General features: G+C 54.1%; 2 protein-coding genes across 5 annotated transcripts in view; one reads left to right on the forward strand and one right to left on the reverse strand.

Annotated features, from left to right (window-relative positions):
• Nucleotides 1–4,643: 4,643 nt before the first annotated feature.
• Nucleotides 4,644–13,508, reverse strand: plekha1b (pleckstrin homology domain containing A1b). Of its 4 annotated transcripts, none has more exons than XM_086139789.1 (13): nucleotides 13,438–13,508; nucleotides 12,369–12,553; nucleotides 11,056–11,112; nucleotides 10,939–10,984; nucleotides 10,376–10,473; nucleotides 10,175–10,282; nucleotides 9,619–9,756; nucleotides 8,818–8,886; nucleotides 7,708–7,772; nucleotides 7,570–7,633; nucleotides 7,331–7,420; nucleotides 6,528–6,589; nucleotides 4,644–5,462 (listed from the first exon to the last, which is right to left on the reverse strand). In XM_086139789.1, the coding sequence occupies exons 2-13, from the start codon at nucleotides 12,507–12,509 to the stop codon at nucleotides 5,237–5,239; spliced, it is 1,164 nt and encodes a 387-aa protein (XP_085995915.1). In that variant the 5' UTR covers nucleotides 12,510–12,553; nucleotides 13,438–13,508; the 3' UTR covers nucleotides 4,644–5,236. The 4 variants fall into 4 exon arrangements, with proteins under 4 accessions (XP_085995915.1, XP_085995914.1, XP_085995913.1 ...); XM_086139788.1 differs by having other exon boundaries at nucleotides 6,519–6,589; XM_086139787.1 differs by lacking the exon at nucleotides 6,528–6,589.
• Nucleotides 13,509–17,427: 3,919 nt separating this feature from the next.
• Nucleotides 17,428–27,905, forward strand: part of LOC147215517 (wings apart-like protein homolog) — a 14,241-nt gene continuing 3,763 nt past the window's right edge. The window contains exons 1-13 of the mRNA XM_086139958.1: nucleotides 17,428–17,567; nucleotides 19,102–19,574; nucleotides 20,225–20,960; nucleotides 21,953–22,329; nucleotides 23,039–23,166; nucleotides 24,203–24,298; nucleotides 25,695–25,889; nucleotides 25,955–26,091; nucleotides 26,174–26,285; nucleotides 26,554–26,829; nucleotides 26,913–27,024; nucleotides 27,114–27,211; nucleotides 27,365–27,441. Coding sequence (XP_085996084.1) covers nucleotides 19,124–19,574; nucleotides 20,225–20,960; nucleotides 21,953–22,329; nucleotides 23,039–23,166; nucleotides 24,203–24,298; nucleotides 25,695–25,889; nucleotides 25,955–26,091; nucleotides 26,174–26,285; nucleotides 26,554–26,829; nucleotides 26,913–27,024; nucleotides 27,114–27,211; nucleotides 27,365–27,441 — 2,795 coding nt within the window. The 5' untranslated portion in view covers nucleotides 17,428–17,567; nucleotides 19,102–19,123. The remainder of the gene's footprint in view (nucleotides 17,568–19,101; nucleotides 19,575–20,224; nucleotides 20,961–21,952; nucleotides 22,330–23,038; nucleotides 23,167–24,202; nucleotides 24,299–25,694; nucleotides 25,890–25,954; nucleotides 26,092–26,173; nucleotides 26,286–26,553; nucleotides 26,830–26,912; nucleotides 27,025–27,113; nucleotides 27,212–27,364; nucleotides 27,442–27,905) is intronic.

Below are 27,905 nucleotides of genomic sequence, written 5' to 3' on the forward strand. Positions count from 1 at the left end.
TGTTATCAGTAAATGTCGTGTCAATTTCTCCACATGTAGAAGACCTTTCTCACTTTATGTACAATAAAAGAGTGCACGTGAACAGTAACGTGCACACAGAGACAAGCTGCCGACCGGCACTGAGACGTTACACCGTCAAATATATCATTTGGACTTGAATAAAGAGCGCAGCATTATTATTGTTATTATGGATATTATTAATACTGTTATTGTCATTATTACCATCATCTTCATCTATTTCTATTATTGCTATTTTAATCGGTAATGACACAAAAAATTGTCATGAATCGTATCAGGCGGGTAATCACTGGCGGGATTTTCATCCGTTTAGTGATTTTGTTTCCAGCCGTGATCATTGATTTCAGATGGGATTGATTATTGATCCCGTGTGTGAGAAGGCGATCCGCCATGTGCTTCTCCTCTGGTTATTAATCACATCCTTCATTTGTTTCTTTCTCCCGTGACCCGGAATAATCTTCGGAGCTCTGTTACATCACCGGGGACGATCAATGGCTCCAATTGGAAACGTATCAGTGACCCGCGTCATGTTGGCGGGACGAGGCCGGCGTTCGTTGGCCGAACGGAAACAATCGATCATAAAACGGCATCGATTTTCCCCGTGCTCTGACGGGCGGGGGGGTCGTGGGGTCCAGAGGAGGCGCCTTGGGCTCATCCCTGCGTCGCCACGGCAACACAACAACCCCAGGCCAAGCGGCGGTTTGGCGGCGGGAGCCGGGAGCCCGTCGGGATCCGGGAACATGCTTCGTTCGTGACGCCTTCAAGGAGCGTCGGAAAGTCCGACGTCCTCCGAGCTTCTGTGTAACAACTTCTTGTTGAGAAAAGAAAAACACGGCTCTCGACCCGGCGACCTCCTCCGAAGAACACCGGCGTCGACGCCCGACGCCATCGGCTCGTCCGCTCACGCCCCTCCCGATTGGCCGCGGCGTGCGTCTCTGATTGGCTGCGGGCCTCGACCTTTCCAGGGGTTCTCGGACGGCGCCCTTCCAAAGTTCTCCAAGGCTTTGGAGAAACGGTGCAGGGGCTTTCGATTGCTGGCGCCATTAGGAATAACACACACACACACACACACACACACACAGAGTCCGTGCCAGGGGTGTTTTCACAGAGCGGGTTATACAACCCTATCAGGGTTGTATAACGCTGATAAATGCCCCGCGGGGAGGGGGAGGGGGAGGGCGGCTCATTTCCTGTCACATGACGCCCGGCTGTTTGGCGTCCATACTCGGGCCGCTCCCTTCTGTTTGGGGAATGAAGAGCGGCCGGATGACGGGTGAGGGATGGCGGGCCGGTCGCCTTCGCCGGCTCCTCCGTGTTTGAGCTCAACCTCATCTTCACATCTGCCGTCCAGATGGAGCTTCGGCTCCTCGTCGACAAAACCAGCCACGGCCCGCCAGCTAACAGGCTAACAATTGGCAAAACGGCGATGATTTCGCCGAGGGGGGTGGAAATCGCCATCGTGTTCGTTCCTTCGGTTCGCCGTCGGCTGCAAGCGGGTTTGAAGAGGGAAGGTCGCGGTCGGCGTGTCGGGTGAACCAGACAGCGGTTTTCACAAAGTGTCCTCGAAGGCGACGTGAAGCTAACGCGACCGGGAGCGCCGAAGGACCAGCCAATGACAAAAGGACGATCGCCGACGGGTGGCGACGACGGATGCAAGATCAAATGGCGGCATCCAAAAATCAAAGGGGCAAAGATTTCAAAGGTCACTGGGGGTCATTGCTTCAATCTTTTACTGACTCGCGATTTGTTGATTCTTTGCGTTGTTTCCTCACAGACGGCGTGGCAACGGCATCCCAGAGTTTCACAGCTGAACTCCAGCAAATCTCCACACACACACACACACACACACACACTTTATTCCAAACGGATTACAAACTGCAGTCAGTGAATTGAGCAACAATCATGTTAGTATCTGTTGGAGGCCGTTCAAACACACACACAAACACACTTTCCCAGAAACCCTCAGTGAGTGTGTGTGTGTGTGATATCTATCAAATTGAGCCCGACAGCGATAATGTTTAGATGTGTGTGTGTGTGTGTGTGTGTGTGTGTGTGTGTGTGTGTTGGCGAGCGTCGCCGTGCAGCCGTTGGACGACGTTGGTGTCGGTGAGTCAAAACTCCCTCGTCCAATCCGATCCGTCCTCTGCTTTTTTCGAGTTTTTTTCCATTTTTTTTTTTCCTGCAGCATCTTGTTTCAGGAATCGAGTCCAAGTGAGTCATCGTGAAAATATGACATCTTTGATCCGGGTCGGGATAAATGAGCTTTTGCTTGGCTGTCTTGATCACTTTCAACAAAGTTACATTAATAGTTTTTACAATTGTAATGATTAGGATAATAATGATATAAATAAGAAGGGTAAAAAAAAAGTTGTATTCACAAACAAATACAAGAATAATCATTTTATTTGCGTTGCGCAAAAAAAAAAAAAAAAAAAAGGAACGTTTGATATTTTAAAAAGCGCATAAAAAACTTGTATGAGGCGTTCAGGTGTCGTGCGTCAGCCGTCCACTAGAGGGTTCCGATTGGCTGCCGAGGAGGAAGTGGTTGACAGGAAGGGGCGGAGCCAGGATGAGGAAGCACACGGTTCGCCTCAGTTTTTCTCAGTTTCTCGAACCATCCGCAGAATGTTCTCGGAACCGGACGAGGAAAGAACCGAGCGGTGAGCGCCGCTAACGTGGCTAACGGTGATTCGCAAGCCAGTCGGAGCCCAAACTGAGTGCTCGGTGGACTTTGCGTGACAATCCTCGTCCTCCAGGTTCTCCGAGGAACGTGTTGGAGAAACGCTACGTCGGGGGGAAGTTAGCCGCCGGGGGGCCTCAGACCGGGCCGGGGGGGTCCTGAGGCCGACCGACCTCAACACGTAACCACCGCCGCACCGGTAGCGTCGGAATCCTCCGCTTTCCAGGTGTTTTTTATTTGTGCGTCTCAGCTCAAACGGAATGTACCATCCTCCGGGTTGGGGGGGGGGGGGTTGATTGGATGCAGACAGTATTTTGATCCCTCCCGCTGACTCAGCGCTGACTAACTGACGAGCTCGCTGTCCGGCTGACCTACTTAGCTCTCCGTGAGCCTGTCCAGGCCTGACGAGCTACGCCGAACTTGTAGTTCTGCGGTTCGGCTGCTGAGAAAATGAGCGTCCACACCCTGCTCAAACCTCACCTTTGACGCCCGAAGCGTTCCATGATAACTGCTAACTTAGCTTAACCTTTGATGACTAGCTACTAGCAGGTTAATGCTAATGTGATGCTCACGCAGTGTGTGTGTGTGTGCAAACTTGAATCATTGAGATCGGTGTGCGACTTCCTCCATCCAGATTTGGACTTGTTTCCTATCAGGTGCTAAAGCTGCTCAAAGATGCTAGCATTAGCCAAGTTGTCGGCGCTGACGTTTGTCATGAGAAGAACAAATCAAAATTAAGATTGTGCAGGACTCTTCGCTGATGTCACGAACCTGCGGGTTTTGGTTGCTATAGTGACAAGGAGACGCCGTGTCATGACTCCATGTCTCCAGGCTAGCCATCAGCTAATGTTAGCATAGAGTATCTGTGATGATTAGCAACGGCGACACTGCTAGCTGCAGCTTTTAGCTTTTAGCTCCACGGAGCAGATCTGCGGTGCCGGGAAACCATCTCCTTCTGGTTTCACGCTCGCCATTCGGTCCAAATACCTGCAGCCGCAGGGAAGCCGGAGGTCCCGGCAGCTGGGCTTCATCCGGACTGTGAGCTGAACACGAAACAATCTGCGGTAAATATTTACGTTGCGTGTGTGTGTGTGGGTGTGTGTGTGTGTGAGTGTTTGTCGCTCCAAGCTTCTGGAGGCTCTTGGTCCCTTCCAAATATTTAAAGAGCAGGAGTATGAGGTGGCACCTGTCCAACCTCATGCAATCCTTCAGATGGTCCTGAGGGCTGGGTGAAAAACAAACAAACAAACAAAAAAGAAACAAAAAGGTGTCGTCGTCATGGTGAACGCCGGCCAATCAGATGAAGCCTCATGTGAGCCGTGGTTTGTTTACGTTGAATCCAAAGGGTCTCTGGAGGAAACACCAACCGGCTGGAGGGCCGATGGAGAAGGAGCTCCAGCAGGACAACGGGCCAGAACGTCCTCCTGAAGGCTGAGGTCTTCTGGACGCCGAGGGGACCTTCAGCCAGGTGGAGAAGAGAACTTCTGAGGAGGGAAGGTGTCCACCGCTGTTCTCCAGAACCTGACAGGAAGACAGTGTGTGTGTGTGTGTGTGTGTTCTGGCCCTACTGCTGGGACACAGCGCCCACTGGTGGACAGAGGAGGAGCTGACACCAGAAGGTCAGAGGGGAACCTTCAGAGCTGGTTCCTCTGAGGAACGTCTCTTCGAGACACTTCCAGATGGATCTTGACGGGCTGAATGAAACTCAGTTGGCGGCCCGGATCTGGAGCAGCTTTCTGTGCAGACCTTCAGGAGGAGAAGGTCGGACCTTCAGGTTTTTTTCTCTCTGAACGGACCATCACGCACTAAACTCCGGGAGGAATCCACAAAGAGGAAACCCGAGAAGGAAAGAAGGAGAAAAAAAGAAAAGAATCTGGGCGAGGCGTCCAGGAGCTCCATGAGGGCGGGAGAAATGACGAGATGTTCAAAGTCAAGAAACAGCACGTCTGTTTTTTGGATTTAATTCACAAAAAGTCAAGAAGTTGATAGAATATCAGATCAGCACTGAGCGCTCAGTCCTCAGGACTTCTTTCTAACGTTAGAAAAGTAAAGGACATCTTTAACAAGATTTACAAGAGCCCCCCCCCCCCGAGGCCGGGGGCAGAGATGGAGTCCATCCGAGCGTTCGCAGACCCGCTCCTGAACGGGGTCCGGACCGGGTCGGCGCCGGGTCCGGACGAGGAGGGAACGAGTTACGAACCGGGTCAGAGTCTGGACCGGACCGGACCGGGAGAGAAGAGTTTGGAGAGCGGCTCAGAGCGGGTTCCGGTCCGGCCTCCTGCAGGAGTTCAGCAGTGGATATAAAAACGAGGGTCCCGTTTCTGGTTCTTGGCACCGAGACGTCCCGGTGGCGAGACTCCGCGGGTCAAAGGTCACTGAAATCATCAAATCAAAATGAGCAAGAAAGAAAGCGGGTTCAGATGAGGGTCATCTGCAGGTCCTCCTCCTCCTCCTCCTCCTCCTCGCCGCCGCCGTCCAGATCCTCCACGCCGCTGAGGAAACCGCTGCGTCGTTTCCACGGCGACCCCCCACCGCCCGTCACTTGGACGGCGTCTCCTGGAGCGACAGGCGGGACCTGGCGGCGGGCAGCGGCGTCATCTCCGGCGGCGCGCCGCTCAGTCTCCATGGCAACAGACCCATGAAGTTCTGATCCTGGTTCTGCGTGTCCAGGGCGAGGCTGAGCGCCCGCGGACTCAGGGGGGTGGAGCTTCTGGTCGAGGGGGTAGTAGAAGGTGGAGGAGGACGTGGGCGAGTCACCACGCTCCTGGAGAGAGAGAGCGACGGAGGGGTGAGACGGCGGAGGGGCGGAGCGGAGAAGGATGGATGACGGATGGATGAAATGCGATGGAGGGGAAGTGGAGCTGAGCGGGCGGCGCAAAAGAAAAAACCCAAAAGGACGACTCGTCACGTTCAAACACATGAACCGTCCGGCTAGCCCGGGTTAGCTTAGCTGGAAGCGTGCCGAAGGAGATGATGATGACGAAGAGGACGGCCGTGTGACTCTGCATCGGGTCCCGCACCCGCCTGCTAACCCCGCCGCTAACCTTGCTGCTAGCAGGAGGCTAATGGCAAAGACGCGGGGTCACACGGCGTCCCGGTGAGACGTGGCGAGACGCGGCAATTCGTGCGGTTCGGAAAGCGAGACGTACGAAACAGGTGAAGCTGCGGTTGCCAAGGAGCCGGACGGGATGGAGCGGCGGTTGCTAGGGAAGCGCGGCGAGAGGGGTGGGGGGGGGCGTTCGGACGATGGGGAGGCAGGAAGTGGCTCATTTGAGGAGGGTTAGCGAGTCACTGTCACACCTCACTCTCTGGAAAGCAGATTCACACACACAAACACACACACACACACGTGTTAGCCAAGAGAAGAGCCAATGCTAACGCTAAAGTTACAACATCCTGGCAGGAGCCCTGGAGCTGCTGTTGGTCTTCAGACATCATGAAGATGAGGCCAGACAAACACCTGATGAAGAGGATGAGGAGGCACCGGGGGGGGGGGGGGGGGGGGGATTAGCTGACATGTTAGCGGCACGTTAGCCGCTCCCTCCAACAACGCTAGTTGTTACTTGGGATGAGTGAAGCGATGGTGAGGTTTGAGAAGCTACCAGGAGAACGTGGGCAGTGGGCTGGAGGCAGAACCTCCACAGGTTCTGTTAGGTGAGGAGAACATTGGCCGCGAGCGCGGGCTGAAGGCGCCCGGCTCAGACGCTCGCCGCCTGTCGCTAACGCCTGAGATTAGCACGCAGGGTGAATAGCAGGGGCGGGTCGGGGGGGTGGTGGTGGTGGTGGTAGTGGGGGTCAAAGGTCACGGTGTCAGACCTACGTGGCGTACTCGCTGCAGAACGGCGTGTACCTCTGAATACAAGGGCTGGACAGCCTTCGGGCCTGACGGATCTGGAAACAGCACACCTGGGTTACCGACGCTAAAGGGTCCGCCCCCAAAGCCGCCGCCCGTCCAATCAGAACAGACCCTCAAACCAGCCCGCCCGCCCGCCCTCGGCTCGTCTGCACGACCTCCCCGCCTCGTGCGTTTGTTTGGCGAGGTGTTTTGATTCAGCGTCGATCGCGCGCTAAGCGTCTCGCGGCTGATTGGTCGGAGGGGTCCGGGGGGCGGGGCTGTGCAGATCTCGGGTTTGATTGGTGGACGGAACGGCGGCTTTGGAAACCAACTCCATGAGGGAGGTCACATCAAGCATGGACAGTGTAAGTGTGTGTGTGTGTGTGTGTGTGTGTGTGTGTGTGTGTGTGTGTGTGTGTGTATCACTGATAGGGCTCGCATATTTCAACCGTCATCTCCATCCTGGAAACATTGAGAAGATAAAACACGGTCCAGCACACATCAGCGATCATCCGGCTGGTTCCCGACCATCTCCATCTCCTTCAGAGCCAAGGTCTGGACGACGGGCCGCATGCAGTACCGCCAGTCGCCACCAGGCGGCGCCACCGGCCCGGCTCGGAGATGGATTGACTCTGATCCGAGGTCAGGTCGAGGATCTCGGTTCTCGGCGTGTTTGGAGGAGATAAAACGCAAACGCGGAAACAGCTCCGCCCGGCCCACAGTTCATACGTTCATCCCGTCTCCCAGGCCCGTCCTGAACCCGCATCGGAAGCGCACGGGAAGCCGGCGGTACCCACGGTGTTGGCGGAGCGTCCCGGTCCTCGCTGGGCCACGATGGCAGCGGAGATGGCCTTGATCCAGCTGTGCATGTCCTCCGGGCTGTCGGCCTGGTGGGACCAAACAGGGTTAGGATCTACCACAGGAGAGCGCCTCAAGTATGTGTTCCATAATGTTCTCAGAGGCTTTTTGAGGAACAGGAACACCCGAACGTCTCCTGACCTCTTTTTCAGAGCGACGCCAGGCTGCGACCTCTTACCTGGACGTAGAAGGTCCTGTAGCCGGTGACCACCTCGAACAGGTTGTCCCTCATCATCAGCTCACTGCGGGAGGAGGAGCAGGTTTCATTCCGGCGACCCCCGAAACCCCCGACCCCAGGACCTGCAGGCTGACCCACCTCTGCTTGCACTCCTGGACTTTGTGGATGTCCTTCAGGGGGATGACCCTCAGCGCCTCCCTCTCCTGCCGGGAAAACCAGGTGAGTCCTCGGCGACGGTCTCTGAGGACCCTCCTTCTCCCTGACCTTCACGTATCCTGGTGGGGTTTGGGGGCGACTAAAGCCTGGAGATAGCGGTTTTGTGGGTTTTGCCATCTAACGTGCTAACATCTGGACACCGGAGGCGGGCCAGGGGTCGAGGCGACCGGCAGGGAGGAGGTGAGCTCAGGGGAGAACCGCGGCATGATGCCTTCAGGAACCCCATCCTCTCACTGGACCTTTCAGCGTCGCATGCTAGGCTAACAGGTTAACACCAAGAATACTTGTAATAAATGTCATCTGTCCCAAACCAACTAAAGATCTGCCAGAAGTTCCTCACTGGACCATCTGGGGAAGCTTGGTGAAGCTTAGTGTGACCAGCTTCTTCTGCTCAACTTCAGGCTAACCTGCAGAGTTCTACACTCGCTCATTGTCCTCCACATGCACCCATTATGTCACTCTGCATCATCCATGGAAAATGTAAAGTCATGAACGCACACACACACACACATATGGGGCGTGGCCACATGTGTACAAATACACACACTCTCACACACACACACACTTACACAAGCGGTGATTTGGGACTCACTAATCTGACAACACGTGGAGGTATTCAGGACACATGCTGCTGCCTGCACACACACTCACACACACACACACACACTCACAATGGGCCCAGGGGGCAAAACAAGTCTCAGCGTGGGCGTGCATGCGCACACACACAAACACACACACACACACACAAACACACACACACACACACACACACACACACACACACACACACACACACACACACACACGTATGAATGCTCCTATCCTTGCAAGGACACTTGACGATCTCCCTGTGTGCTTGTTGACAAGCGGAAATCTCTGAGTTATTGTACTTATGGGGTTGCACTTGATTTATAGGTCCCACGGCGATGTGTGTATGTGTGTGTGTGTGTGTGTGTGTGTGCGCTGGCCCATGACAAATCCAGCTCTCTGCTGATTTCACTGAGGACAAGCTCCAGAAGCCCCGTCTCTCACCAGGTTGGACTTGAAGTAGCTGACGGCGTTCTCGTCCAGCATGAAGTAGCGTCTCTTCCAGTTCTTCATCTGGGAGGAAAGTGATGAAGATCAGGGTGAAACAAGGTGGTCTTTGGATCTGGAAACCTTCTCCTGATGTGTGCTCGGCTACCACGTCTATCTGGCAACCGAGACGTCGGGTTAGCGTGATCCAGAAACTGTGTGAGATGGTTAGCTTGCCGTTAGCGTTAGCATTGAAACTAGCGTGACCGCGAGCTCACGGTTCAGCCGCTGTGCACCGTCAGCGGAGTCACGTGATGTTTTTCCCGCCTGGTGAAGGTGAAGTGAACTGTCTAGCGGTTAGCCTCCTCCTCACTGCAGGCTATCCTCAGCTAGCCTGGCTTAGCTTCACCACATCTTGCTGTCAGAGGACTTCATCATAGGTCTTTGGACAGCAGAGGTAACTAGAACCTCCAACCCACCTCCATGCTCCCAAAACTAACATGGAGGTCAATACAGCATTGGTTTATGCTCGGAGCTACCCAGGGTTCCGTGACCTACACACCCTTTGGACTTCCAGACCTCCAGTCCAATCCACAGAACTAGAAAACCAGAACCTTCCTTCTCTCACCGCCAGACGAAGCTTCTGCTTTCTGAACAGCTCTTCCAGATGTTCTCCAAGTTCTGAACTAAGCCCATCTGTTGATGGGTCAGATGGCTGACGCCATATTTGTAGTTCCACTAGAGATGCTTTTCTAGTGGAACGACAAAAAATGTTGTCAACATGTTTGTGAGTGTGTGTGTGTGTGAAGCCCTTCTCACCAGCGCTCCCTGTTTGACGCAGTATCCGGCCTTCACGACAGCCTGGTCCTGGGCCCCTTTGGACAGGAAGTAGGGCAGCTGGTTGTGACCCCGCCTCAGGACCCCCCGGTCCGGCCCGTTCTGCCCCTCCCCCTGCTCCTGAGACACACACACACACACACACACACACACACACACACACCATCCGCTTTATTGGGGAACACAGACTGGATCTTGGGTCCCCCAAGGTTTGACAAGAAGAAGCCTTATCAGGGAACACAGGACGTCACTCCTGGGCTTGTTTCTGACGGGACAACAGGTTGATCTGGAGTTGGTTCTGAAGACTCCGAGGAGTGTGTGTGTGTGTGTGTGTGTGTGTGTGTGTGACTTTTAGTAGGAGTTTTAAAACAAAAGGTCCAGCACTTTAGACGCCAATCAGCCAGAACCTGGATGGAGGTGTTGGAATCCAGGGGAGGGGAACGCCGGGAGCCTGCAGGGCCTGTCGAGTCACATTTTGAATTCCAGCAGACAGGACCAGACCTGTGTGTGTGTGTGTGTGTGTGTGTGTGTGTGTTACCTGGGTGGTGGTGATGATGGGAACTCCTCCGACGATCTCCGTCTTGTAGGAGATCTGCTTGGCTCCCAGGATCTCCAGAGGAGCCTCAGCCTCGCCCGCCTTCGGTACCTGAATCCACCAGGTGAAGGTGGGGTTGACAACATATTGATTGATTGTGTGTGTGTGTGTGTGTGTGTGTGTGTGTGTGAGAGAGGTTCTCACAGTGATCTTGGTAGCATTGTTGAGGACGGTGATCCATTCCACTAGGTCCTGCTGGTCATTGGCCTGCAGATAAAACTTCCTCATCCCAGCGTTTATGACTGCAGGGTGACACGTGCAAATCCCAGGGTTAAAAATAGCACGTGTGTGTGTGTGTGTGTGTGTGTGTGTGTGTGTGTGTGTGTGTGTGTGTGTGTGTGTGTGTGTGTTCCCCATCCCATCCAGATGCAAATCATTGTACAGCTTCCTCTCATTGAGGCTCGGCAAGAAGTCACAAGGGGCAACAAACCAAAACAGGAAGTGGACGGCGCAGGATCAGGCCGGTGGGAAACAAGGAGAAGGAAGGAAGGGAAGGAGGAAGGAGATGAGGAAGGAGGCAGGAGAAGGAGAGCCCAGGGAGGAAGAGGGGGTGGGAAAGAGAAGCCCAGTCCACAGGAGCCTGGATGTTTGGGTTCACTTTAACTTTGTTTTGAAGGAGGCGGGAAAGACGCGGAGACCCGAGTCTGCCTGACCGACCCAGACCCTGAGATGGAGGGGGACCAGGAGGACCAGGGTGGTGGACTCACCGAAGCAGAACTCCGCCTTCGGACGGAGTTTGGTGGCGTCGCTGACCTAAAAGACACACGCAAGATCAGGACTGCACGTGTGTGTGCGTGCGTGCGTGCGTGTGTGTGTGTGCTAACCATGGAGATGTAGGACAGGTTGAGTGATCCCACTTCTTCTGCACCATCTGGCAGATTCTGGAGAAAACAAGAACCGAAACAGATGTGCTTCATTAAAACAGTGAGAAACACACACACTTGCCTGTTCACACACCGACTCACCCCGGTTCACTGATTCAATCCCGTTCACACTGAGTAACCACTATTCACACACTGATTCAATAATTTCACAAAGTGATTAGACCCTGATCACACAGTAACTCTTCCCTGCTAACACACCGATTCAACTCCGTTCACACACTGATTAAATACCATTCACACACTAATTCAATCCTGTTCACACACTGATTCAATCTTTTTTACACACCAACTTATCCCCATTCACACAGTGACTCATCCCTGTTCACAAACCAATTCAATCTCGTTCACACACTGATTAAATCTGTTTACTTACTGATTCAATCCTGTTCACACACCAATTCATTTCTATTCACACAGATTAGACCCTCTTCACACTTATTCAACCCTCTTTAAACACCAACTTAGCCCTGTTCACACACTGATTCAACCAAATTCACACGCCAACGTCACCCGTTCACACACAGAATCATTGGCGTTCACACACCGTGACAGATTCACACACTGACTCAATAATTTCAGAAACTGATTCAAACCTGATCATACACCGACTCTTCAACATTCACATACCAGATCAAACCTTTCTCACACTGATTCAATCCTGTTCACACAGTAACTCTTCCCTGTTAGCAAAACCCATTCAATCACGTTCACACACTAATTCAACCCTGTTCACACACTGATTAAACCTATTTACACACTGATTCAATCCCATTCACACACCGTTTCAACCCTGTTCACACACTTACTCAACCCTCTTTACACACCAACTTATCGCCATACACACAGTGACTCATCCCTGTTCACACCCAATTGAATCTCGTTCACACACGGATTCAACCTGTATACACACTGATTCAATCCCGTTCACACTGATTCAATTCCGTTCACACACTGATTCAATCTCGTTCACACACCGATTCAATTGCATTCACACACCGATTCAACCCTGTTCACACACTTACTCAACCCTCTTTAAACACCAACTTATCCCCGTTCACACACTGATTCAACCTTTCACACACCGACTCAACCCAATTCACACACCAACTTAACCTGTTCACACACAGAATCATCAGCGTTCACACACTGTGACACAGATTCACACACTGACCTTCCCAAACCGACTCGCCCCGTGTTCACACACCCACAACCCCCGTTCACACACACTCACACACACCTGGCGCCCGGCTCACCTGGGGGTTGTCCATGTACCACAGCAGGCTGCCCTCCTGGCTGTTGAGGATGAAGTATCGCCGCAGGAAACGCCCGCTGCTCTCGTTCTCCTCGATGTCGAGAAACCCGCAGATGCGGTTCTGGCGGTCCACGTACGGCATGGCGACCCCGGCCGTCTCCGCCCCCCCTGGGGCATCACAGGTCGCTGGAGGGGCAAACGGGGCAGTTAGCTGACACCCTGCTGATGTAGCATAGAGGATGGTTTCTAACAGGACTACAGATGGAAATTAGCTATGAGCTATAATCTGGTACAAACATCTCTGCCTCTGTGCTTAATGTATTTATACACTGTCCTAATAAACTTCTAAACAACAAAAAACAAACCGAAAAGAACTTTCTGGAAGAACTTTCAAGTAATTAATGGGGAAGCAGGGAGACAACCAAAATCATAATTCTCAAAATCAAGAGGGGCATCAATGCATCAATCTGATATAATTGTTTAATAAATCCAAATAAACGAGATGAATTCAAATTTGTAATTAAAACAGTGACTTTCTAGGGGAAATAATACAAGAGTAGTGCATAAAATTTAGCTTCTCGTTTGTAGCCATCGCGGCTGCCTGCTAAAAGGATAACTCTAGTTTTTAAGTTTAAAATAGAGGAAATCATTTAAAGGGAAGTTTAAATATCCCTTTTTCTCAATAAACCGTCGGAATATGGTACAGGAAGAGCTTATGTTCGCACTTCCTGGGTTATTATGGGATGTAAATCTCGCCTGCTAGCTGCTAATAATTAGCATGAGCTAGCATGTAGGCTAGCGGTGTAAATGACCGCGGGTGTGCAGCGGCTGAAAAGCCTCCGGTCAAACCGGTCCGCCGGCCTTTGGTTCCCCCCGGGGGGGAAGCCGGCTGTCCGCCCCCGGGGCCCGGGCACGGCGACCCGCTTCCTCCCCCGGCGCCCCTTCCCGCCGCGAAGCGTCCGCTTCTGGATTTACGAATTTTAAATAAAAGACGGCGATTTTTCGTGAACATGTTGTTTTGTGGCGGCCGAGCGGAGCCGCGCCGCCGGCGGTACGCGGACTTTACTCACCGCGGTTCGGCTCAGTCCGAGTCCGGTGTGGCAGCTGTCCGGCCCAGGCGTCAAGCTACCATCAAGCAGACGCAGGCTGCTTCCGGTCTCAGCCTACAAAATAAAAGCGTTTTAAATACATGGACTTTATCGGTTAATAAACGGTGTACAATGAACGCGCTGCAACTATTTAGGTAAATATGAAGGTAAATATGAGTAAAATGATGGTGGGGTGTTTTGAGACCGCCCATCGGAGGGCTCGCTAGTGAGTCCATGCCTGTTTGCTCGTTTGCGTTTCCCCCCTATTTCGTGAGTATTCAAGAAATGTATAGTAAATTATGAATCATGAATTCTTCTTGCTGCTGTTTTTATGTCGTCATGATATAGATTTGCGTTGTAAAGATGTTATTATTGCTGCTATCCATCGTCAGAAGCCATTTTGTTTTATTTTGAAGAAACAACGACATCACTTTCAGTCCACATTCTTACAACTTGATGTGTCTTGTATCCAACCAATCAGATCGCAGAATGCAACTTACCCCCCCGCCCCGCACGCGCGCTCCGCACGTAAAGAACGATGGGAAATATAGTTTTACAGTGACCGCTAAGCTACTCTTTTTATTATTGTGATTATTATTACTATCAACCGTAATGCGTATAATAATACTGTTATTAATAAAAATATTGTCATTATAATGTTATTGATGTTAATAATGATTATTGCAATGATAATAATCATGATCATCATAATAGTGACAGTGTATTTAGCGACTGTTTTTATTTGTTCCATTTTAAACATTTCCAATCAAATGATTCTTATTTTGGTAACTGTGAGAATAATTGTATTATTATGTTATTGTCATTTTTATTCTATTAATAGACTACCACACAGGTATCATAATGATTTGGGTCAATTTCATAGACAGTATAATTGGTAACATAAGAATAACTTCAATAGTGCCAAGATAAGATAAGATAAGATAAGATAAGATAAGATAAGATAAGATAAGATAAGATAAGATAAGATAAGATAAGATATATAAATCATTTTGTTACAGCAGCATAGCAGTTGTAATGTCAATAAATATGGATGTAAATATGAATAGAGAGACAATTATAAGTATTCTTTTTCTTTCGGCTTTTCCCTTTAGGGGTCTCCACAGTGAATCAAGACAATTGGAAAATAGCAAAGACATCCACACATAAATAAACAGCAGCGAGAAAAACAACAACAACAACAAGGACAGGAATGGATAACAGAGCAAGGGTGAAAAATAGACAACCCAAACTAAACAACAACATAAACAGAGTGATAATAACAATGACAGGAATAAAATAAATAAACAAAAAAAAGGCAGGATGCGAGTGGGCTGAGACCAACAAGGATAAAAAAGTCAGAGTTAGGGCATAATGCGATATCATTAGATTCTTCTATAAAAATCTTGTCTTTTGATTTTTTTTTTAAAGATCAATTCTGTCTTAATTTCCTGGAAATATGACATAAAGTGTAAATAAATAAATATAACCAGGAAGAGGGACAATCTGGAATTAACTGCCCCAAAATATCCTAAAGATGAAGAAGATGCTGGAGAGGTTCGAAGGGTTGTTTTGCTCTCTGCTGACCTCTAGTGGACACAAGGTGCAACTGCAGTACAAACTAATCCTTGTCCTGTTACAGGAAAGCCTTATGCTACACACACACACACACACACACACACACACACACACACACACAAACACACACACACACACACACAATTGTATGTATGTTGAAAGCAAAAACTTCCCAATTGCTTTTGTATCTGAGAGTTCTTCATGATAGCGTCGCTGATCATCAGCCGCGGACTCCTGTCTCCACCCTGCCGTTCTCAAAGTTCCTCGCCGTCAGGTGGTTGTTTCGAAGAACATCTGCTCCTTCTTGGACATCGCTGACGGTGTCTGTGGAGGTAGAGCTGGGGGGTTTTCTTGGCCTCCTCTGCCAGCCTGGTATCTGCTGAGTGTCAAAGGCCTAATTGTCAGGAAAGATGGCGCAGCCGCCAACTCCGGCGTTCGTCTATTCTCCGGAGGCGGCGGGACGCCGGAGCCCTCCGGCGGCCGGGGAGAGGGTCTGCCAGGATCCGGAGGTGCGACGCCTCCCCGGTCCAGGTCCTGGCAACGTCTCGGAATCCGCCGCTCTTTGTCGGGGCCCCGCCTCCAGCCGCGATCCCGCTTGTGGAGAAGACCTCTGCTGTTTGAAGGGCCGGGGCTGGAGGCCAGGATGACCCCACAGACGGGTTCATGTCAACAGGCTGCCGATCTCCAAAGCATGGAGCCCCCTCAACCCTCCCGCCTCCTCCTCGTTTGGAGACAACATGTTTTGTTCTCGGGGTCAGCAGGTCTGAACGCCAAGAAATGTGGCGTTTACTTTGGGAACGGGAGGACATCCTTTATCTGGATTTGAGTTTCATCATTTTGAAATGTGTTTTTGAGTGGGTCAGCAGTCAGAACCTCCCGTGTTCTCCGTGTTCTCCTGCATGAGTTCTCCGCGCGCTCGTCGAAGACTCGAAATTGCCCATAGGTGTGAATGACGGGGTGAATTGTCGGCGGATTGACAGGTGGCCGGACCTGGTTAAGCCCCGCCCCTCGCCCTGCTGCCAGTCCTGATTGGCTCCAGCCCCCCCCCCGATGAAACCTTTGTTATTTCCTCATTATTAGTTTTCAGTGTTATATTATTGTATAAAAGTTCACATAAAATACAAGTCACGTCCAGATAAAACAGTTAAAAACAATTCAATCCATATCAGCGAGCATCTCAGATGTTTAACGGCGAGACAAATTGAACTCTCTGGGAACAGGAAGTGAAGTCCGGAGAAGGTCTGGACCGTTGGGGGTGTTCTGGAGGAGGCCGTGATGTCACAAGGACGCCGCGGTGGAAGATGAAGGCCCTGTGATGTAAAAGGGGGTGCGGGATGCTGCATCGGGGGGTGAGGGGGTGGTTTGCTGGGGGAAGTTGGGACGCACAGAACCTGAACGCCTCAGAGGGAGCAGTAAGTCTGACCTTGTTTTTCCATCCAGTTCATGACATTTGTTGACACCCCACAGACCGGCCAGGTTAGGGACACATAGTTTTACAGTTATTTTAAAAACACATGTTGGAAACAGACAAATGCATGGTTCTGTTTATGTTGTGTTAATGATTATATCACCATCCCTAACCTCAACAGGGTTAAAGAGTATGTTCATTTAGATATCTTATACCGAAGTGATTCAAAGTCACAACAAATCCGTGTTTTTTCTTTTGTACTATTTTGGTCCAGATTTATTGTCAAGCAGGCCATTTTGAGAGCTATGGTATGGAATCCCATCTTTGGTTCGTCACACGGTGATGATTTAGTTTAAATTTGTTTTTCAATGATCAAATGATCAAATTAAAAAAGTTGAAAATAGTTTTCTTGTGGTTTCGTATTGAATGCCTGTCCTGTGGGGTCATTGAACGTCTCATTGTGCGGAAGAAAACTGCATTTTACGAGCTGAAGGGAAGCACTTGAATGCAGCATTACAAAATAGTTGACGAAGCCACCAGCGTCAAGCTAGATATATTCTACACAACCGTTTCCGGTTGTAAGCATTAAAGAACATAGTCGATGAAACCCCAGTCGCCGCGAATTCTTGAGCCAGAGTGGAATATCCACGCGTGATATTGATTCCGGATTGCATCCCAGGCCTGACACGCACGGTCAGTGCCAGTTTTTGTTACTTAATAAGCACATCTGTGTCGGCGTACGCGTTTCAAACGGCCTCTTAATGTGAAGGGTGAACGAGGAAGTTCCGGTTTGAGCTCTCTGCCCCCGGTTAGCTTGTCGCAGCTAGGTCCAATGGAAGCCTCCGTCGAAACCCGGAGGAGACAATTGGACGCGATTTAGCTGGAAAATCGGAGCGGATTTGGCTCAACGGGCGTTTAAACCCCGTGTGGTCGCGGCGGTGCGTGTGTGCGGTTCCCCGCCGCGGTGTTTCCGTGCCGCCCGGTCGCCGAAGTCGCTGTGTGCGCGGCCTTGTTTATACTGAGCAGGGCAGCTTGGATCAGGGAAGCAGGCCCGGGGGTCCTGCGCGACTTTAGCGGCTCTTTCGGGTCCGGAGAGTGTCTCATCCACATCGGCCCTTTAGCTCACCAAGTAAGTCCCGTCGCCAGTACCGTCTCTTGTGTGTTTACCGACAAATAACGGCGCCCGTTGCGGGTCACTGTCGCTTGTGTTGCCGCCAGATGTCAGTTTACAGTTATTGTTAGCCGTTAGCTCGAGGCTAGGAGCTTGCTCGGTTCCTGTGCTAAGCCTATCGCTAGTGCTAGCGGCTAACAACTCGAGCTAACGTAGATGGAACTGGTATAAACGGCGTATCTTTGAGTCACACGCACTTTTACTTGCTCGGGCGACGACGCGCACACGCCGGCGCGTCCGCGACCGACGAGCCGGCATGTGGTTTGCCTGTCATTTCCATTAAGTCCTCGGCTAGCGTCACCGATAGCACCAGGGCTAGCTGCCTGCTTGCTAGTGTTAGCTTTGTTTTGGCAAACCAGCTGTCCGGGGTAGCTCCCGGTTAGATGCTAATCCAGCAGATATTTGAGGTTAACATGTAGTGCAAAATGTAATATCGTATATTTATTACAGTGGGAAATCCACTGATGAATTCACCATGAAGATACCGCCCTTTTCTTTCAACACCAAGCGGATGTTTCTATGTTTTTTTTCTGATTGTTGATGAACACCAGATATGAAAATCAGCACAGCACTTCCGGTTTATTTTCAAGAATTACTGTGTGTATCTTAGCGCAATCCTGCGACAATTCATACTTCATTCATATGTACTTCATATTTCTTACACCGTTATCAGGAACTGCTTTTAATTGCATAAGATTTTTTAAAGGTATGAAAGAGTTGGCGCTGTGGTTAGCTGTGCCTCCTCACAGCCAGGAGGTCCCTGGTTGGATTCCCACTGGGGGCTTCAGTCTCCAGCTTCTCCCTGTGTCTATGTGGGGTTCTCCGGGTTCCTCCAGCAGTCTCAAACACTTGCAGGAGGTTCATTGGAGACCGGATGAATAATTATATGTCCACGTGAACGTTCGTCCGTCTGTATTTGACGTTCGAATGAGAGGGCGAGCGGTTGCACGTTTCTATATGTGGCCCCCGTGATGGATCCAGGGTGAACGCCGCCTCTCGCCCGATGACAGCTGGCGTAGCCTCCGGCAGCCCGTCGACCCCGAACGCAGGATAAGCCTTGGAGATGATGAATGAATGCAGCGAACGCTTGCTGTGTTTTGCTAAATCAGCCAGAATTTCTCTGAGTTGACCTGTTCTCCATGCCCCTCCCCCAGAACGCCAGCCACTTTTCAAATGCAACGCCGCGCCTCTCGTGAAATCCCACATTTTGATGAATCATCTGAGGAAATTGAACATGTCCGTGTTCCTGAACAGACCAGGCTTGATCTCCTCACTCGAAACTAACCAAAGCTGCCGCTTGTGTGTGTGTGTGTGTGTGTGTGTGTGTGTGTGTGTGTGTGTGTGTGTCAGAGAGATGTCAATCGGCTGATGCCAGTCTGTAATGTGTTTTTATTTCCTAATGTGTTTGTTATCTGGTATTTGAAGTAGAAGTATAGTGACAGAGGAGTGGAGTAAATAATCCAGGATGTTCTCCTTTGGCCTCCCCTTCCAGGGAATATGATCCAGATGCAACAATGACATCCAGATTTGGAAAAACCTACAGCCGCAAAGGGGGAGAGGGCACGTCCAAGTTCGACGAGGTCCTGTCCACCAAGAGGGGCACCCTCAGCACCAAATGGGGCGACACCACCTACAAGGCCAAGGTGGGCTCCAAGCGGGCGGGGGCCCCCAAGAGCGACTCCGTCCTGGAGGTGTTCAAGAGGCCGCGGCCGGGCGGAGACGAGGCCGACGACCCGTTCGGCTTCGACAGCGACGAGGAGTCCAAGCCGGTGTCGTCTCGCAGCAGGTCGTCCCCCGCCAAGCCGGCCCCGCCGGAGCCGCCCAAGGCCCGGCGGACGGGGCTCCCCCCGGAGGCGGGGAGCCGGTGCGCCCGCCAGGGAGGGCCCGGGGCCGCCGCCGCCGACCGCAACCAGCCCAGGGTGATCGAGGACACCGCGCGCTTCTTCAACAGCAGCTCCAGCCTCGGTAGGTGTCGCCCGAGGCGGTTCGCTCCTGGACCCGCCCGACCCGACCCACCGAGACATCGGTTAGAGACCGGTTTGGACGGAGGGTCGAGTGCCGTTGAATGACGGCCGCGAAGGCGTAGACGCCCCTGGGCGCCGCCCCCCCCAGTGACCATCTGTGACCCGTCTGCTCAGCCGAGCGTAGCCATGGCGCCCGCCGGCCCGCCGTCGAAGCATACAGATGGGAGCGGAGAAGCCGGGGGGGGCGTGGGGTCAGAGGTGCTTCCAGTTGAGGGAGGTCATCACGTCCTGCTCTCCTAGAAGACCTTTCTTCTGGAGACATCCAAACACATGCAGTCACACTCAAGAGGCGACCGCCACCACAAGACACCCGGCGGGTGTGAGCGGTCGCACGTGAAAGTTCACGCTCCGACCGCCGGGCTGCACTTCCTGTGTGACGTCGGCCCGCTTTGCCTGCGCGTTATTGGCCGGTGGGAAGGCGGGTGCAGGTGAAGCTCCGTGAGGAGGAACACACAGGGATTCAGGGCTTCTGTAGTTCTGTTCCTCACCGACACGCTCGGATGGAACATCCTGCCGCTCACCACACACACACACACACACACACACACACATTTCTTCTGAAGCCATTTTTGCATCTTCTCTTGGTTCCAGGAAAGTCCCAGCAGATGGTGTCTTCATCTTCGTCGTCCTCGTCCTCCCTGGAGAACCAGCACAGCTACTCGTGGTACCAGAACGCCAGCGAGAGCGACAGGAAGCCCCTGGCTCAGACCACCACCCTGAAGACGGGCGCCAAGGCCGAGTCCACCTACGACTCGTGGGACGCCATCATGGGCCTGCGCCCGCCGTCGCCCAGCCAGGAGCCCCGTAACCCCGCCCCCACGCTCTCCTGGGCCACGGCGGGCGTCAGCGACCCGGTGCCGTCGCGGCCGCAGAAGCCGCCCTCCCCTCCGCGGCCCCGGACGCCCGGCGACGGCGAGGAGGTCTCGGCCGACCTCGCCGCCGAGACGTCGGATTACTCCCACGCGCCGTCGTCGCTGGTCAGGAACTCGAACTGTCGGACGTACCGGAGGCCCGGCAAGCAGGGCAAAGCCTCGGACGCCGGCGCCTTCACCAGCGCCGTTTTCGGCGCCGACTCTCCCAAAGCCTCGGCCGGCGCCGGCGGCAAGACGGCGGGCGGCAGAGGGGGGCGGGGCCGGACCAGGGATTACACGGTGCTCCACCCGTCCTCGGTGTCGGCGTGCAACGTCACCATCCAGGGCCGCGGGGTGGAGGAGTTCAGCGGCGAGGCGGCGCCTTCTGGCGGCGGCGGCGGCGGCGGGTCCTGCAGCACGACGGAGCTGGGAGACGCAGGCTGGCAGCGGAAGAAGGCGGAGCCGCAGAACACGAGGTAAAACGGCAGAATCGGAGCAGGCGCTTCCACTCCGTGCTGCGGAGGGCGCGGTGACCTCCAGCTTCTTCTCGGTTCCTCTTACGTGACGCGTCGGGGGGCCTTTTTTACAACGTGATTTCCAGTGTTACATCGGTGAGCTTGTTGCCCTGGTGACGGCGGCCGGGGGGGCCGAGCTCTCCGGCTGCTGCGTCTTCTCAGAGCAGATCCTTCACGGGGCCTGCCGTCTCCGGCCCAGGCTGAGAACCATGGGAACACCAATCTGGTTTCTCTGGACGAAGCCGAGGTCCCGAAGATCCCGAGGCCGGGATGGATCAGCGAGCTCCAGCTGCAGTCCTGCCCGGAGCTAACAGCAGCACAGAGATCTGAAAACATGGGAATCCCCAGATGGAGCGAAGACCACTGAGATGTTCATGCTTGACCTCACAGCAGGAGCCGAGTGGCTCCAGAGAAGGGATGAAGGGATGAAGGGATGAAGGGATGAAGGGATGAAGCCCTGGAGGGAGGAGGAGCCCAGATTTCCTCTCCTCTGCACTTCATCCGAGCAGCTCCTGCTGCTTTTTCTTCTGGTCCGGTCGGAGCTGCGCGAACGTCTCCGGAACCGTCCCTCCAGCCTGGTCTGCTGGGTCAGGTTCCGACCCGGTGATGGACCTGGATCTCAGCAGGCTGTCCTCGGTCCAGAAACGGTTCATTGAAGACCCGGGTGTGTGTGAGAGGGTGAACGGAGGGGATGGTCTGTGTGATTGACAGCTGACCTGGCCGTCACCTCTGGACAAGAACATGAGCCCTGGTTGGTTGAGGTCCCTGTCCTTGGCGGGAACCGGACCGTCACCTGAGGTCAGGTTCTCCCGACGGCCCCCCTGAGGTCCGGAGCCGTCGGCGGCCATGTTCTCTGTCCTCAGGAAGCAGAAACCGGTTTCTTCTGGTTCCGGTCCGCCCGGTGCCGTCGGTCCCGGCCGCTCCTTATCCTGACCCTCCTTTGTGCTCCGCAGGTTCCGGACGTCTCAGTCCAAATCCAAGAAGGAGACCAAGCTGGACCTGTTCGGGTTCGAGGACTCGGACGGCCCGGCGGACCCGAGCCAGGGGGACGGCGGCGGGGCCCCGTCCAAGTACAAGATCCAGTACTTCGGCTTCGACGACATGAGCGACAGCGACGGCGCCGACGACGACGACGACGGCGGCGCCACAAGCAAGCAGAGGAGGAAGGCCAAGAAGGCGGCCGTTGCCAAGGCGACGCGGATGAGTCCCGAGGAGGACGCGCTGGGCGACGAGTCGCCGGAGCTGATGGAGCGCTTTGAGACCCGGGACCGGCTCACCACCAAGGACAGCAAGAAGTGCTCGGAGAGGACGGACAGCAGGATACGAGCAGGTTAACACTACTCACACACACACACACACACACACACACACACACACACACACACACACACACACTCCTATCCAGGGCACCTTGGTTTCAGTGTCATCTTCTAGCCCACAGTAGCAACATCACCCCGGCCTGTTTCTGTCTCCAGTCACTCCAGACTGGAATATTATGACCGTGATCATCTGGTGCAATGTGTCGTCATGGCAACCGAGCTGTGTCGTGAGCGTAGCCGTCGGTCGTCGTCAGAGCGACCGGCAGCCCGGCAGGTGGCGGTCGGGTTCTAGTTTTGGCCGCGGAGCCGGGCGTTCGTGTCGGCGCCGTCCGGTAGGAAGCCGGCCAGAGAGGCGGAACATCTCTTCTGAAGATGGTGGACAGGTGGAGCGCCTCCTGCCTCCTGCCTCCTGCCTCCTGCCTCCCGCCGCTGCCGGCAGCCTCGGATCCATTTTTCATGGCGCCGTCGGACGAGGAGCAGGCGTCCGCTTACCCGTCCGGCTCCTCCGCCCACGCTCAAAGCTAATGATGCCCTCAGGGACCGGAGGAGCTCCGACGTGCGGCCATTCAATCGAAAAGAAACTCCTCGCCCATCCGCCCTATTTGAGCCTATTTGAGCCCGGGTTCTCCGTCCTCCGCCAACGTTCCAGCATGTTCTCTGACGACCGGATGATTGACAGCTGACCGTCCGTCGTCTCAGGCCGTGATGTCTGTCCCACAGAGGTGCTGGACTTCTCGGAGGAGGGGCTCAGGGTTCTGGCCGGCGTCACCAGGAGGCCCAGCCAGGGCAAACCGTCGGCCGAGAAGAACCCGGACACCTTACGGAGGATCTTCAGCGCGCAGAAGAAGGTCAGACTCACACACACACACGCACGCACATGGGCGTAAAAGTATGTGGCAGTGCACGAGAGATATTCCGTCATGATCGATGATGGAACATCTGCCTGGAAAAAAACACTTCCTGCTGCGGCACATTGAGTAATCCAGCCGCTCCTCATCACCTCCGTGATTCCGCTCAGAGGCTGGGCGTTACCGTGACGACGCCCGTCCGAACATAGCGTAGGAGGCGTAATGATGACATCCATAACAAGGACGCTCTGCGGCGACTCGGCGTCTTGAGTCCGTCTGCGTCCACGTGGTTTGTTCCCCGCTAATTTTCAGGCCAATTTAGCCGCTCCCGTCACTTCATTTTTGAAATCTGATCCTGCCTCCTTTGTGCGTCTGGCCCCGGGCCACCGTGGGCCCCGGGCCACCGTGGGCCCCGGCGCCGTGCCGAGTCCCTTTCTGAGCCCAAAGCTGTTAACAGACGCCGGACAGAGAGCTCCTTATTGGACTCGTAGCAGGAAGTCAGCGCGGCGTCCCGTCTGCGGCGCTCACATCCCCGGCAGGAGGCTTTAATTCCACGCGTTGATGTTCCAGGCGCGGCGCTCACCCCTTTGTCTCTGCTCATTAACCCCGCCGTGCACGAGCCTCCCTCGGACCCCGCTCGCCGGCCAAGTCTTTCTTTCCCCCCGTCCGTCATCGCCGACGCCACGGCAACCGCCAACCGCAGCCCTGGCAAGGGCGTACGCGGGATGAGAGCGCGGGTTTTGTTTCAAGCGCGCGTCCCGCTGCTCGATCAGCGGCGGCGGGCGTCAGCTCGCCCCCCTCCGACCCCCCGCCGTATCCCCTCAAATGAAGCCGGTCAGGATGGAAATACATTTTGGCAAAAATAGTGTTTTGGCCCACCGGCGACTTGGCCGCCGCCGACGTGATTTCCATGAGAAAGGAGGGCCGTGCGGGCGGGCGGGCGCGCAGGTAACGACTGAGCCCGGACAAAGATGGAGGCCTCGTCACGCCACCGTCGTGTGTGTTTACTTTGTACGTTTGTGTGTGTGTGTTGCAGTCTCCCACCAAAGCGGTGTACAACGCCAGACACTGGACGCTGGAGAGCGAGGAGGAGCCGCCGCCGCCGTTCTTTTCCCGCTCGCAGGCCACCCCCGTAAGACCGCCAGCGCCGCGCAGGATTCTTATTGTTATGATACAGTGGAACCTTGACTTGGGAGCGCGTCCACTTCGCCGTCCTCCCGGATCCAAGCTGTCGCTCGGTAGCAGGTTAGCTTTGTGACGGCAGCCCAGATCTGAGCCTTTGACACCCACGTGCACGCCGTCGGCCGTGAAGTGGTGTTTAAAGACGGCGGGACGGCTACCCCAGAAAAACATCCTGAAAAATCACGAGCGAGGCGTGTGTGTGGTGGACGCCTCCGTGAAGAGACGGAGAAGTCGGGGATTTGGAGCGGCGGACGAGGCGTTCAAAGCCAGACGGTGACGGTTTGATGGTTTTAAGAAGTCGAGCGGCTTCACGCCGTTCAAAAATGGAGTTAAGACATAAAGTGGAGCAGTTAGCAGTTAGCGTTTAGCAACACATTGTCGCATCAAGGGTGGAGACAGTAAGTCCAGGATGGAGAACCAAATAAAAAAATCTCCACCGCCATCTTTATGTATTATTATTTTTCTGTACATGATTTGCTATTTACAAAGAATATTTTCCTTATTTAAAGGGTATAATAATAATCCCGGAATGGACGAATAGCATTTCAGTTCATTATAGGGGTGAAATTTAGTTTGACCAAGCAGCAGCGAGTCCAGTCACACAACCAGTTCAGCTCCAACTCAGGGGTCGGAAACCTTCCCGCTCAGAGAGACGTTTGGATTTGTTTCCCCTCGTAAAGAAAACATTAAGCCACACAACCCTTCTCACATTGATATTGAATGAAAGCCATATAACCTTTTATATTCTTTAACTTTATGCCATGTTTCCTAATGCACTGCAGACGGCAGAGTAGGATTTCAGTGTCCAGGGAAACCTGTTTCTACGCTGTGCACGTGACGAGGAACCCTTTGAAGGGATAAACAATCAACAACTGCAGAGAAAACCAAAAGGCGTTCCTGCAAAACAAAACAGTTTGAACTCAGAACAAAAGATGCTGGGTTGAAGGTCACTTTTATGAAAAAAATACCCAATGTCTTTTTGAGTCCTTGCATTTATGACAAAAAGCCAAACTTCAGTGATCCACCGGCAGCACAGCAAACATGGCGTCCTCTCCGTCTCGGCCGCCGTCGCTTATTAAGAGCGACAAAAAGATTTGAACACGTTCATCGTCAAAAATCTTCAAATCATCATAAAAATGACATTTTAAAATCGAACCGACATAAAATACATTTGAATGAAATGTTGATTATTTTCAGTAGCCTCAGGGAGCCGCGGGTTGCCGACCTCTGACCTCAGTCAAGGTGTTACTGTATTATTGTTTTTATAATTATTGATCTCCGGGGTCCAGTGTGACACGCTGAGATCTGGAGAAGAGTTCTTAGCTGTTGTCTCCTCGCCCCTCCAGGCGGCCGCCGCCCCGGCCACGGCCGCCACGGCGGCGGCCGGAGGATCCGGCAAGGAGCCCTCGGACGCCAAGAAGGACGAGGGCGTGTTCAAGGCCCCGCCCCCTCCTCCCAAGGTCACCAAGTGTGTGACGGTGCCCACGGACCCCTACCGGGACACGGTGACCGCCCTCAAGTGCCGCAAAGAACACAAGGAGGTACGGACCTTCTCGCGCGCCTCGGCTCCCGGGAGCTCAGGTGATCATGTGACTTCCTGTTCCAGCTCTACACGGTGGTGCAGCACGTCAAGCACTTCAACGACGTGGTGGAGTTCGGGGAGAACCAGGAGTTCACCGACGACTTCGAGTACCTGGCCACGGGCCTGAAGAGCGGACAGCCGCTCAACACGCGCTGCCTCAGGTGAGCCGCGGAGCTCCGCCCGCCCGCCCGCCGCCACCGTCCGTCGCGGCCAATCGGTGAAGCCGGTTCTGTCTCCCCGCAGCGTGATCAGCCTGGCCACGCGCTGCGCCATGCCCAGCTTCAGGATGCACCTCAGAGCCAGGGGGAAGGTGGCCCAGGTCTTCAAGACCCTCAACGACGCCCCGCAGCACCAGGTGAGCCTCACACACACACACACACACACACACACGGGAGGTGGAGGAGGTGTTTCACCAGGCGTCCCTCAGAGAGAAGCGCTGAATGAAATGGAAACGTGCGGAAGAGAAGATGGTCCGGGTCCCGAACCATCCGTACGATTGACAGCCGACCCCGCCGGGTTAGGCCCCGCCTCTTCCCTGCGATTGGGCAGGAATGATGAAGAGGCGGTTCTGAAGGCGGCGCCGAGGGTTCTGCCTGACGGCGGCTGTGACCTTCTCCCTGCAGAACCTGGCGCTGTGCACGGCCTCCCTCATGTACATCCTCAGCAGAGACCGGCTCAACATGGACCTGGACCGCTCCTGCCTGGACCTGATGATCCGGCTCCTGGAGCTGGACCAGGACCAGGATCAGGACCAGGACGTGGACCAGGACCAGGGGGGCGGGGCCGCGACGGACTCCGCCCCTCAGCTCAGCGCCCGGGAGATCGCCAAGATGAAGGAGAAGATCCGGAAGCTGTGCGACACGGTGCACAACAAACACCTGGACCTGCAGAACATCACGGTACACACACACACACACACACACACACACACACACAGTGAAGTGTGTATGAGCACATGGTTGAAACACGTGCGCCCCCACAGACGGGTCACCTGGCCATGGAGACCCTGCTGTCCCTGACGTCCAGGAGGGCAGGAGACTGGTTCAAGGAGGAGCTGAGGCTGCTGGGCGGGCTGGACCACGTGGTGGACAAAGGTAAGGGAACCGCCGAGGAACGGACCCGTGTGTGTGTGTGTGTGTGTGAGAGAGAAACGGTGTGTGTGTGACGATGTGTGTCTCCACAGTCAAGGAGTGCGTGGACAACTTGAACCAGGAGGAGGAGGAGGAGAAGCTGGGCTCGTCGCTGTGGGGGGCCGAGAGGTGTTTGCGAGTGCTGGAGAGCGTAAGTGTGTGACACACACACACACACACACACACTTGAAACATTTGTGTATTTGATTTGAAGCCACCTTCTCCGTAGCTACCAGATGTGTTTTGAAGAATCAGAGTCAGACCTGGAAAAGGCTCAGTGAAGGTGTGTCTGGTCCCTCCTCAGGTGACGGTGCACAACCCGGAGAACCAGAGCTACCTGATCGCCTACAAGGACTCCTCGCTCATCGTCTCCTGCGCAAAGTGAGCAGATCACCGGAGCTTCCGTCCGCCGCCTCCTCCTCCTCCTGTCCCGAGACCTTTGGAGACCCGACCGCTTCTGTGTTCTTTGTTTTGAGGAAAAAGCTCAGGTCCTCCTCAAAGTTCTCTGTCAGAACAAGTGGTCCCGTCAGGTTGACCTCCTGCTCCCTAAAGTAGAGAGGACACCCCGCTAGCACCAGGGGACCTCCAAACACCGTACGAGTCCTGGACCGGTCCGGGAGGGACCCGCCCCCCCTCCCGGTGACCGAGCGGCGGCCCCTCCCGGGTCCGGCCCGAGGACGTCCCGGACAAAGAGGTGCAGTGTGTCGGCGGGCGGGCCGCCCTCGGCTAACTCCATTAACCCCGGGAGCGGCGGGGCCTCGACCCGCCGGGCGTCCCGGCCGCCCCGCTTCCTCCCGGCCGCCGCCGGATCTGGCCTTTCTCTCCATTGTCCCGAGGCGGCCGCG

Source organism: Fistularia commersonii, chromosome 32 (assembly GCF_037954325.1).
Source record: "Fistularia commersonii isolate RoL2024-O1a breed Wild chromosome 32, RoL_Fcom_v1.0, whole genome shotgun sequence".
NCBI classification, from domain to species: domain Eukaryota; kingdom Metazoa; phylum Chordata; class Actinopteri; order Syngnathiformes; family Fistulariidae; genus Fistularia; species Fistularia commersonii.

What these genes read in the sequence shown, in the direction of transcription:
- plekha1b (XM_086139790.1), bottom strand. Translation starts at nt 12,509, where the DNA reads ATGCCGTACGTGGACCGCCAGAACCGCATCTGCGGGTTTCTCGACATC. An exon ending in GCGTCAAACAGGGAGCGCTG is followed by an intron (nt 8,887 to 9,618) that starts GTGAGAAGGGCT and finishes CTTTCCTCCCAG; the next exon opens with ATGAAGAACTGGAAGAGACG. An exon ending in ACAGGACCTTCTACGTCCAG is followed by an intron (nt 7,421 to 7,569) that starts GTAAGAGGTCGC and finishes TGGTCCCACCAG; the next exon opens with GCCGACAGCCCGGAGGACAT.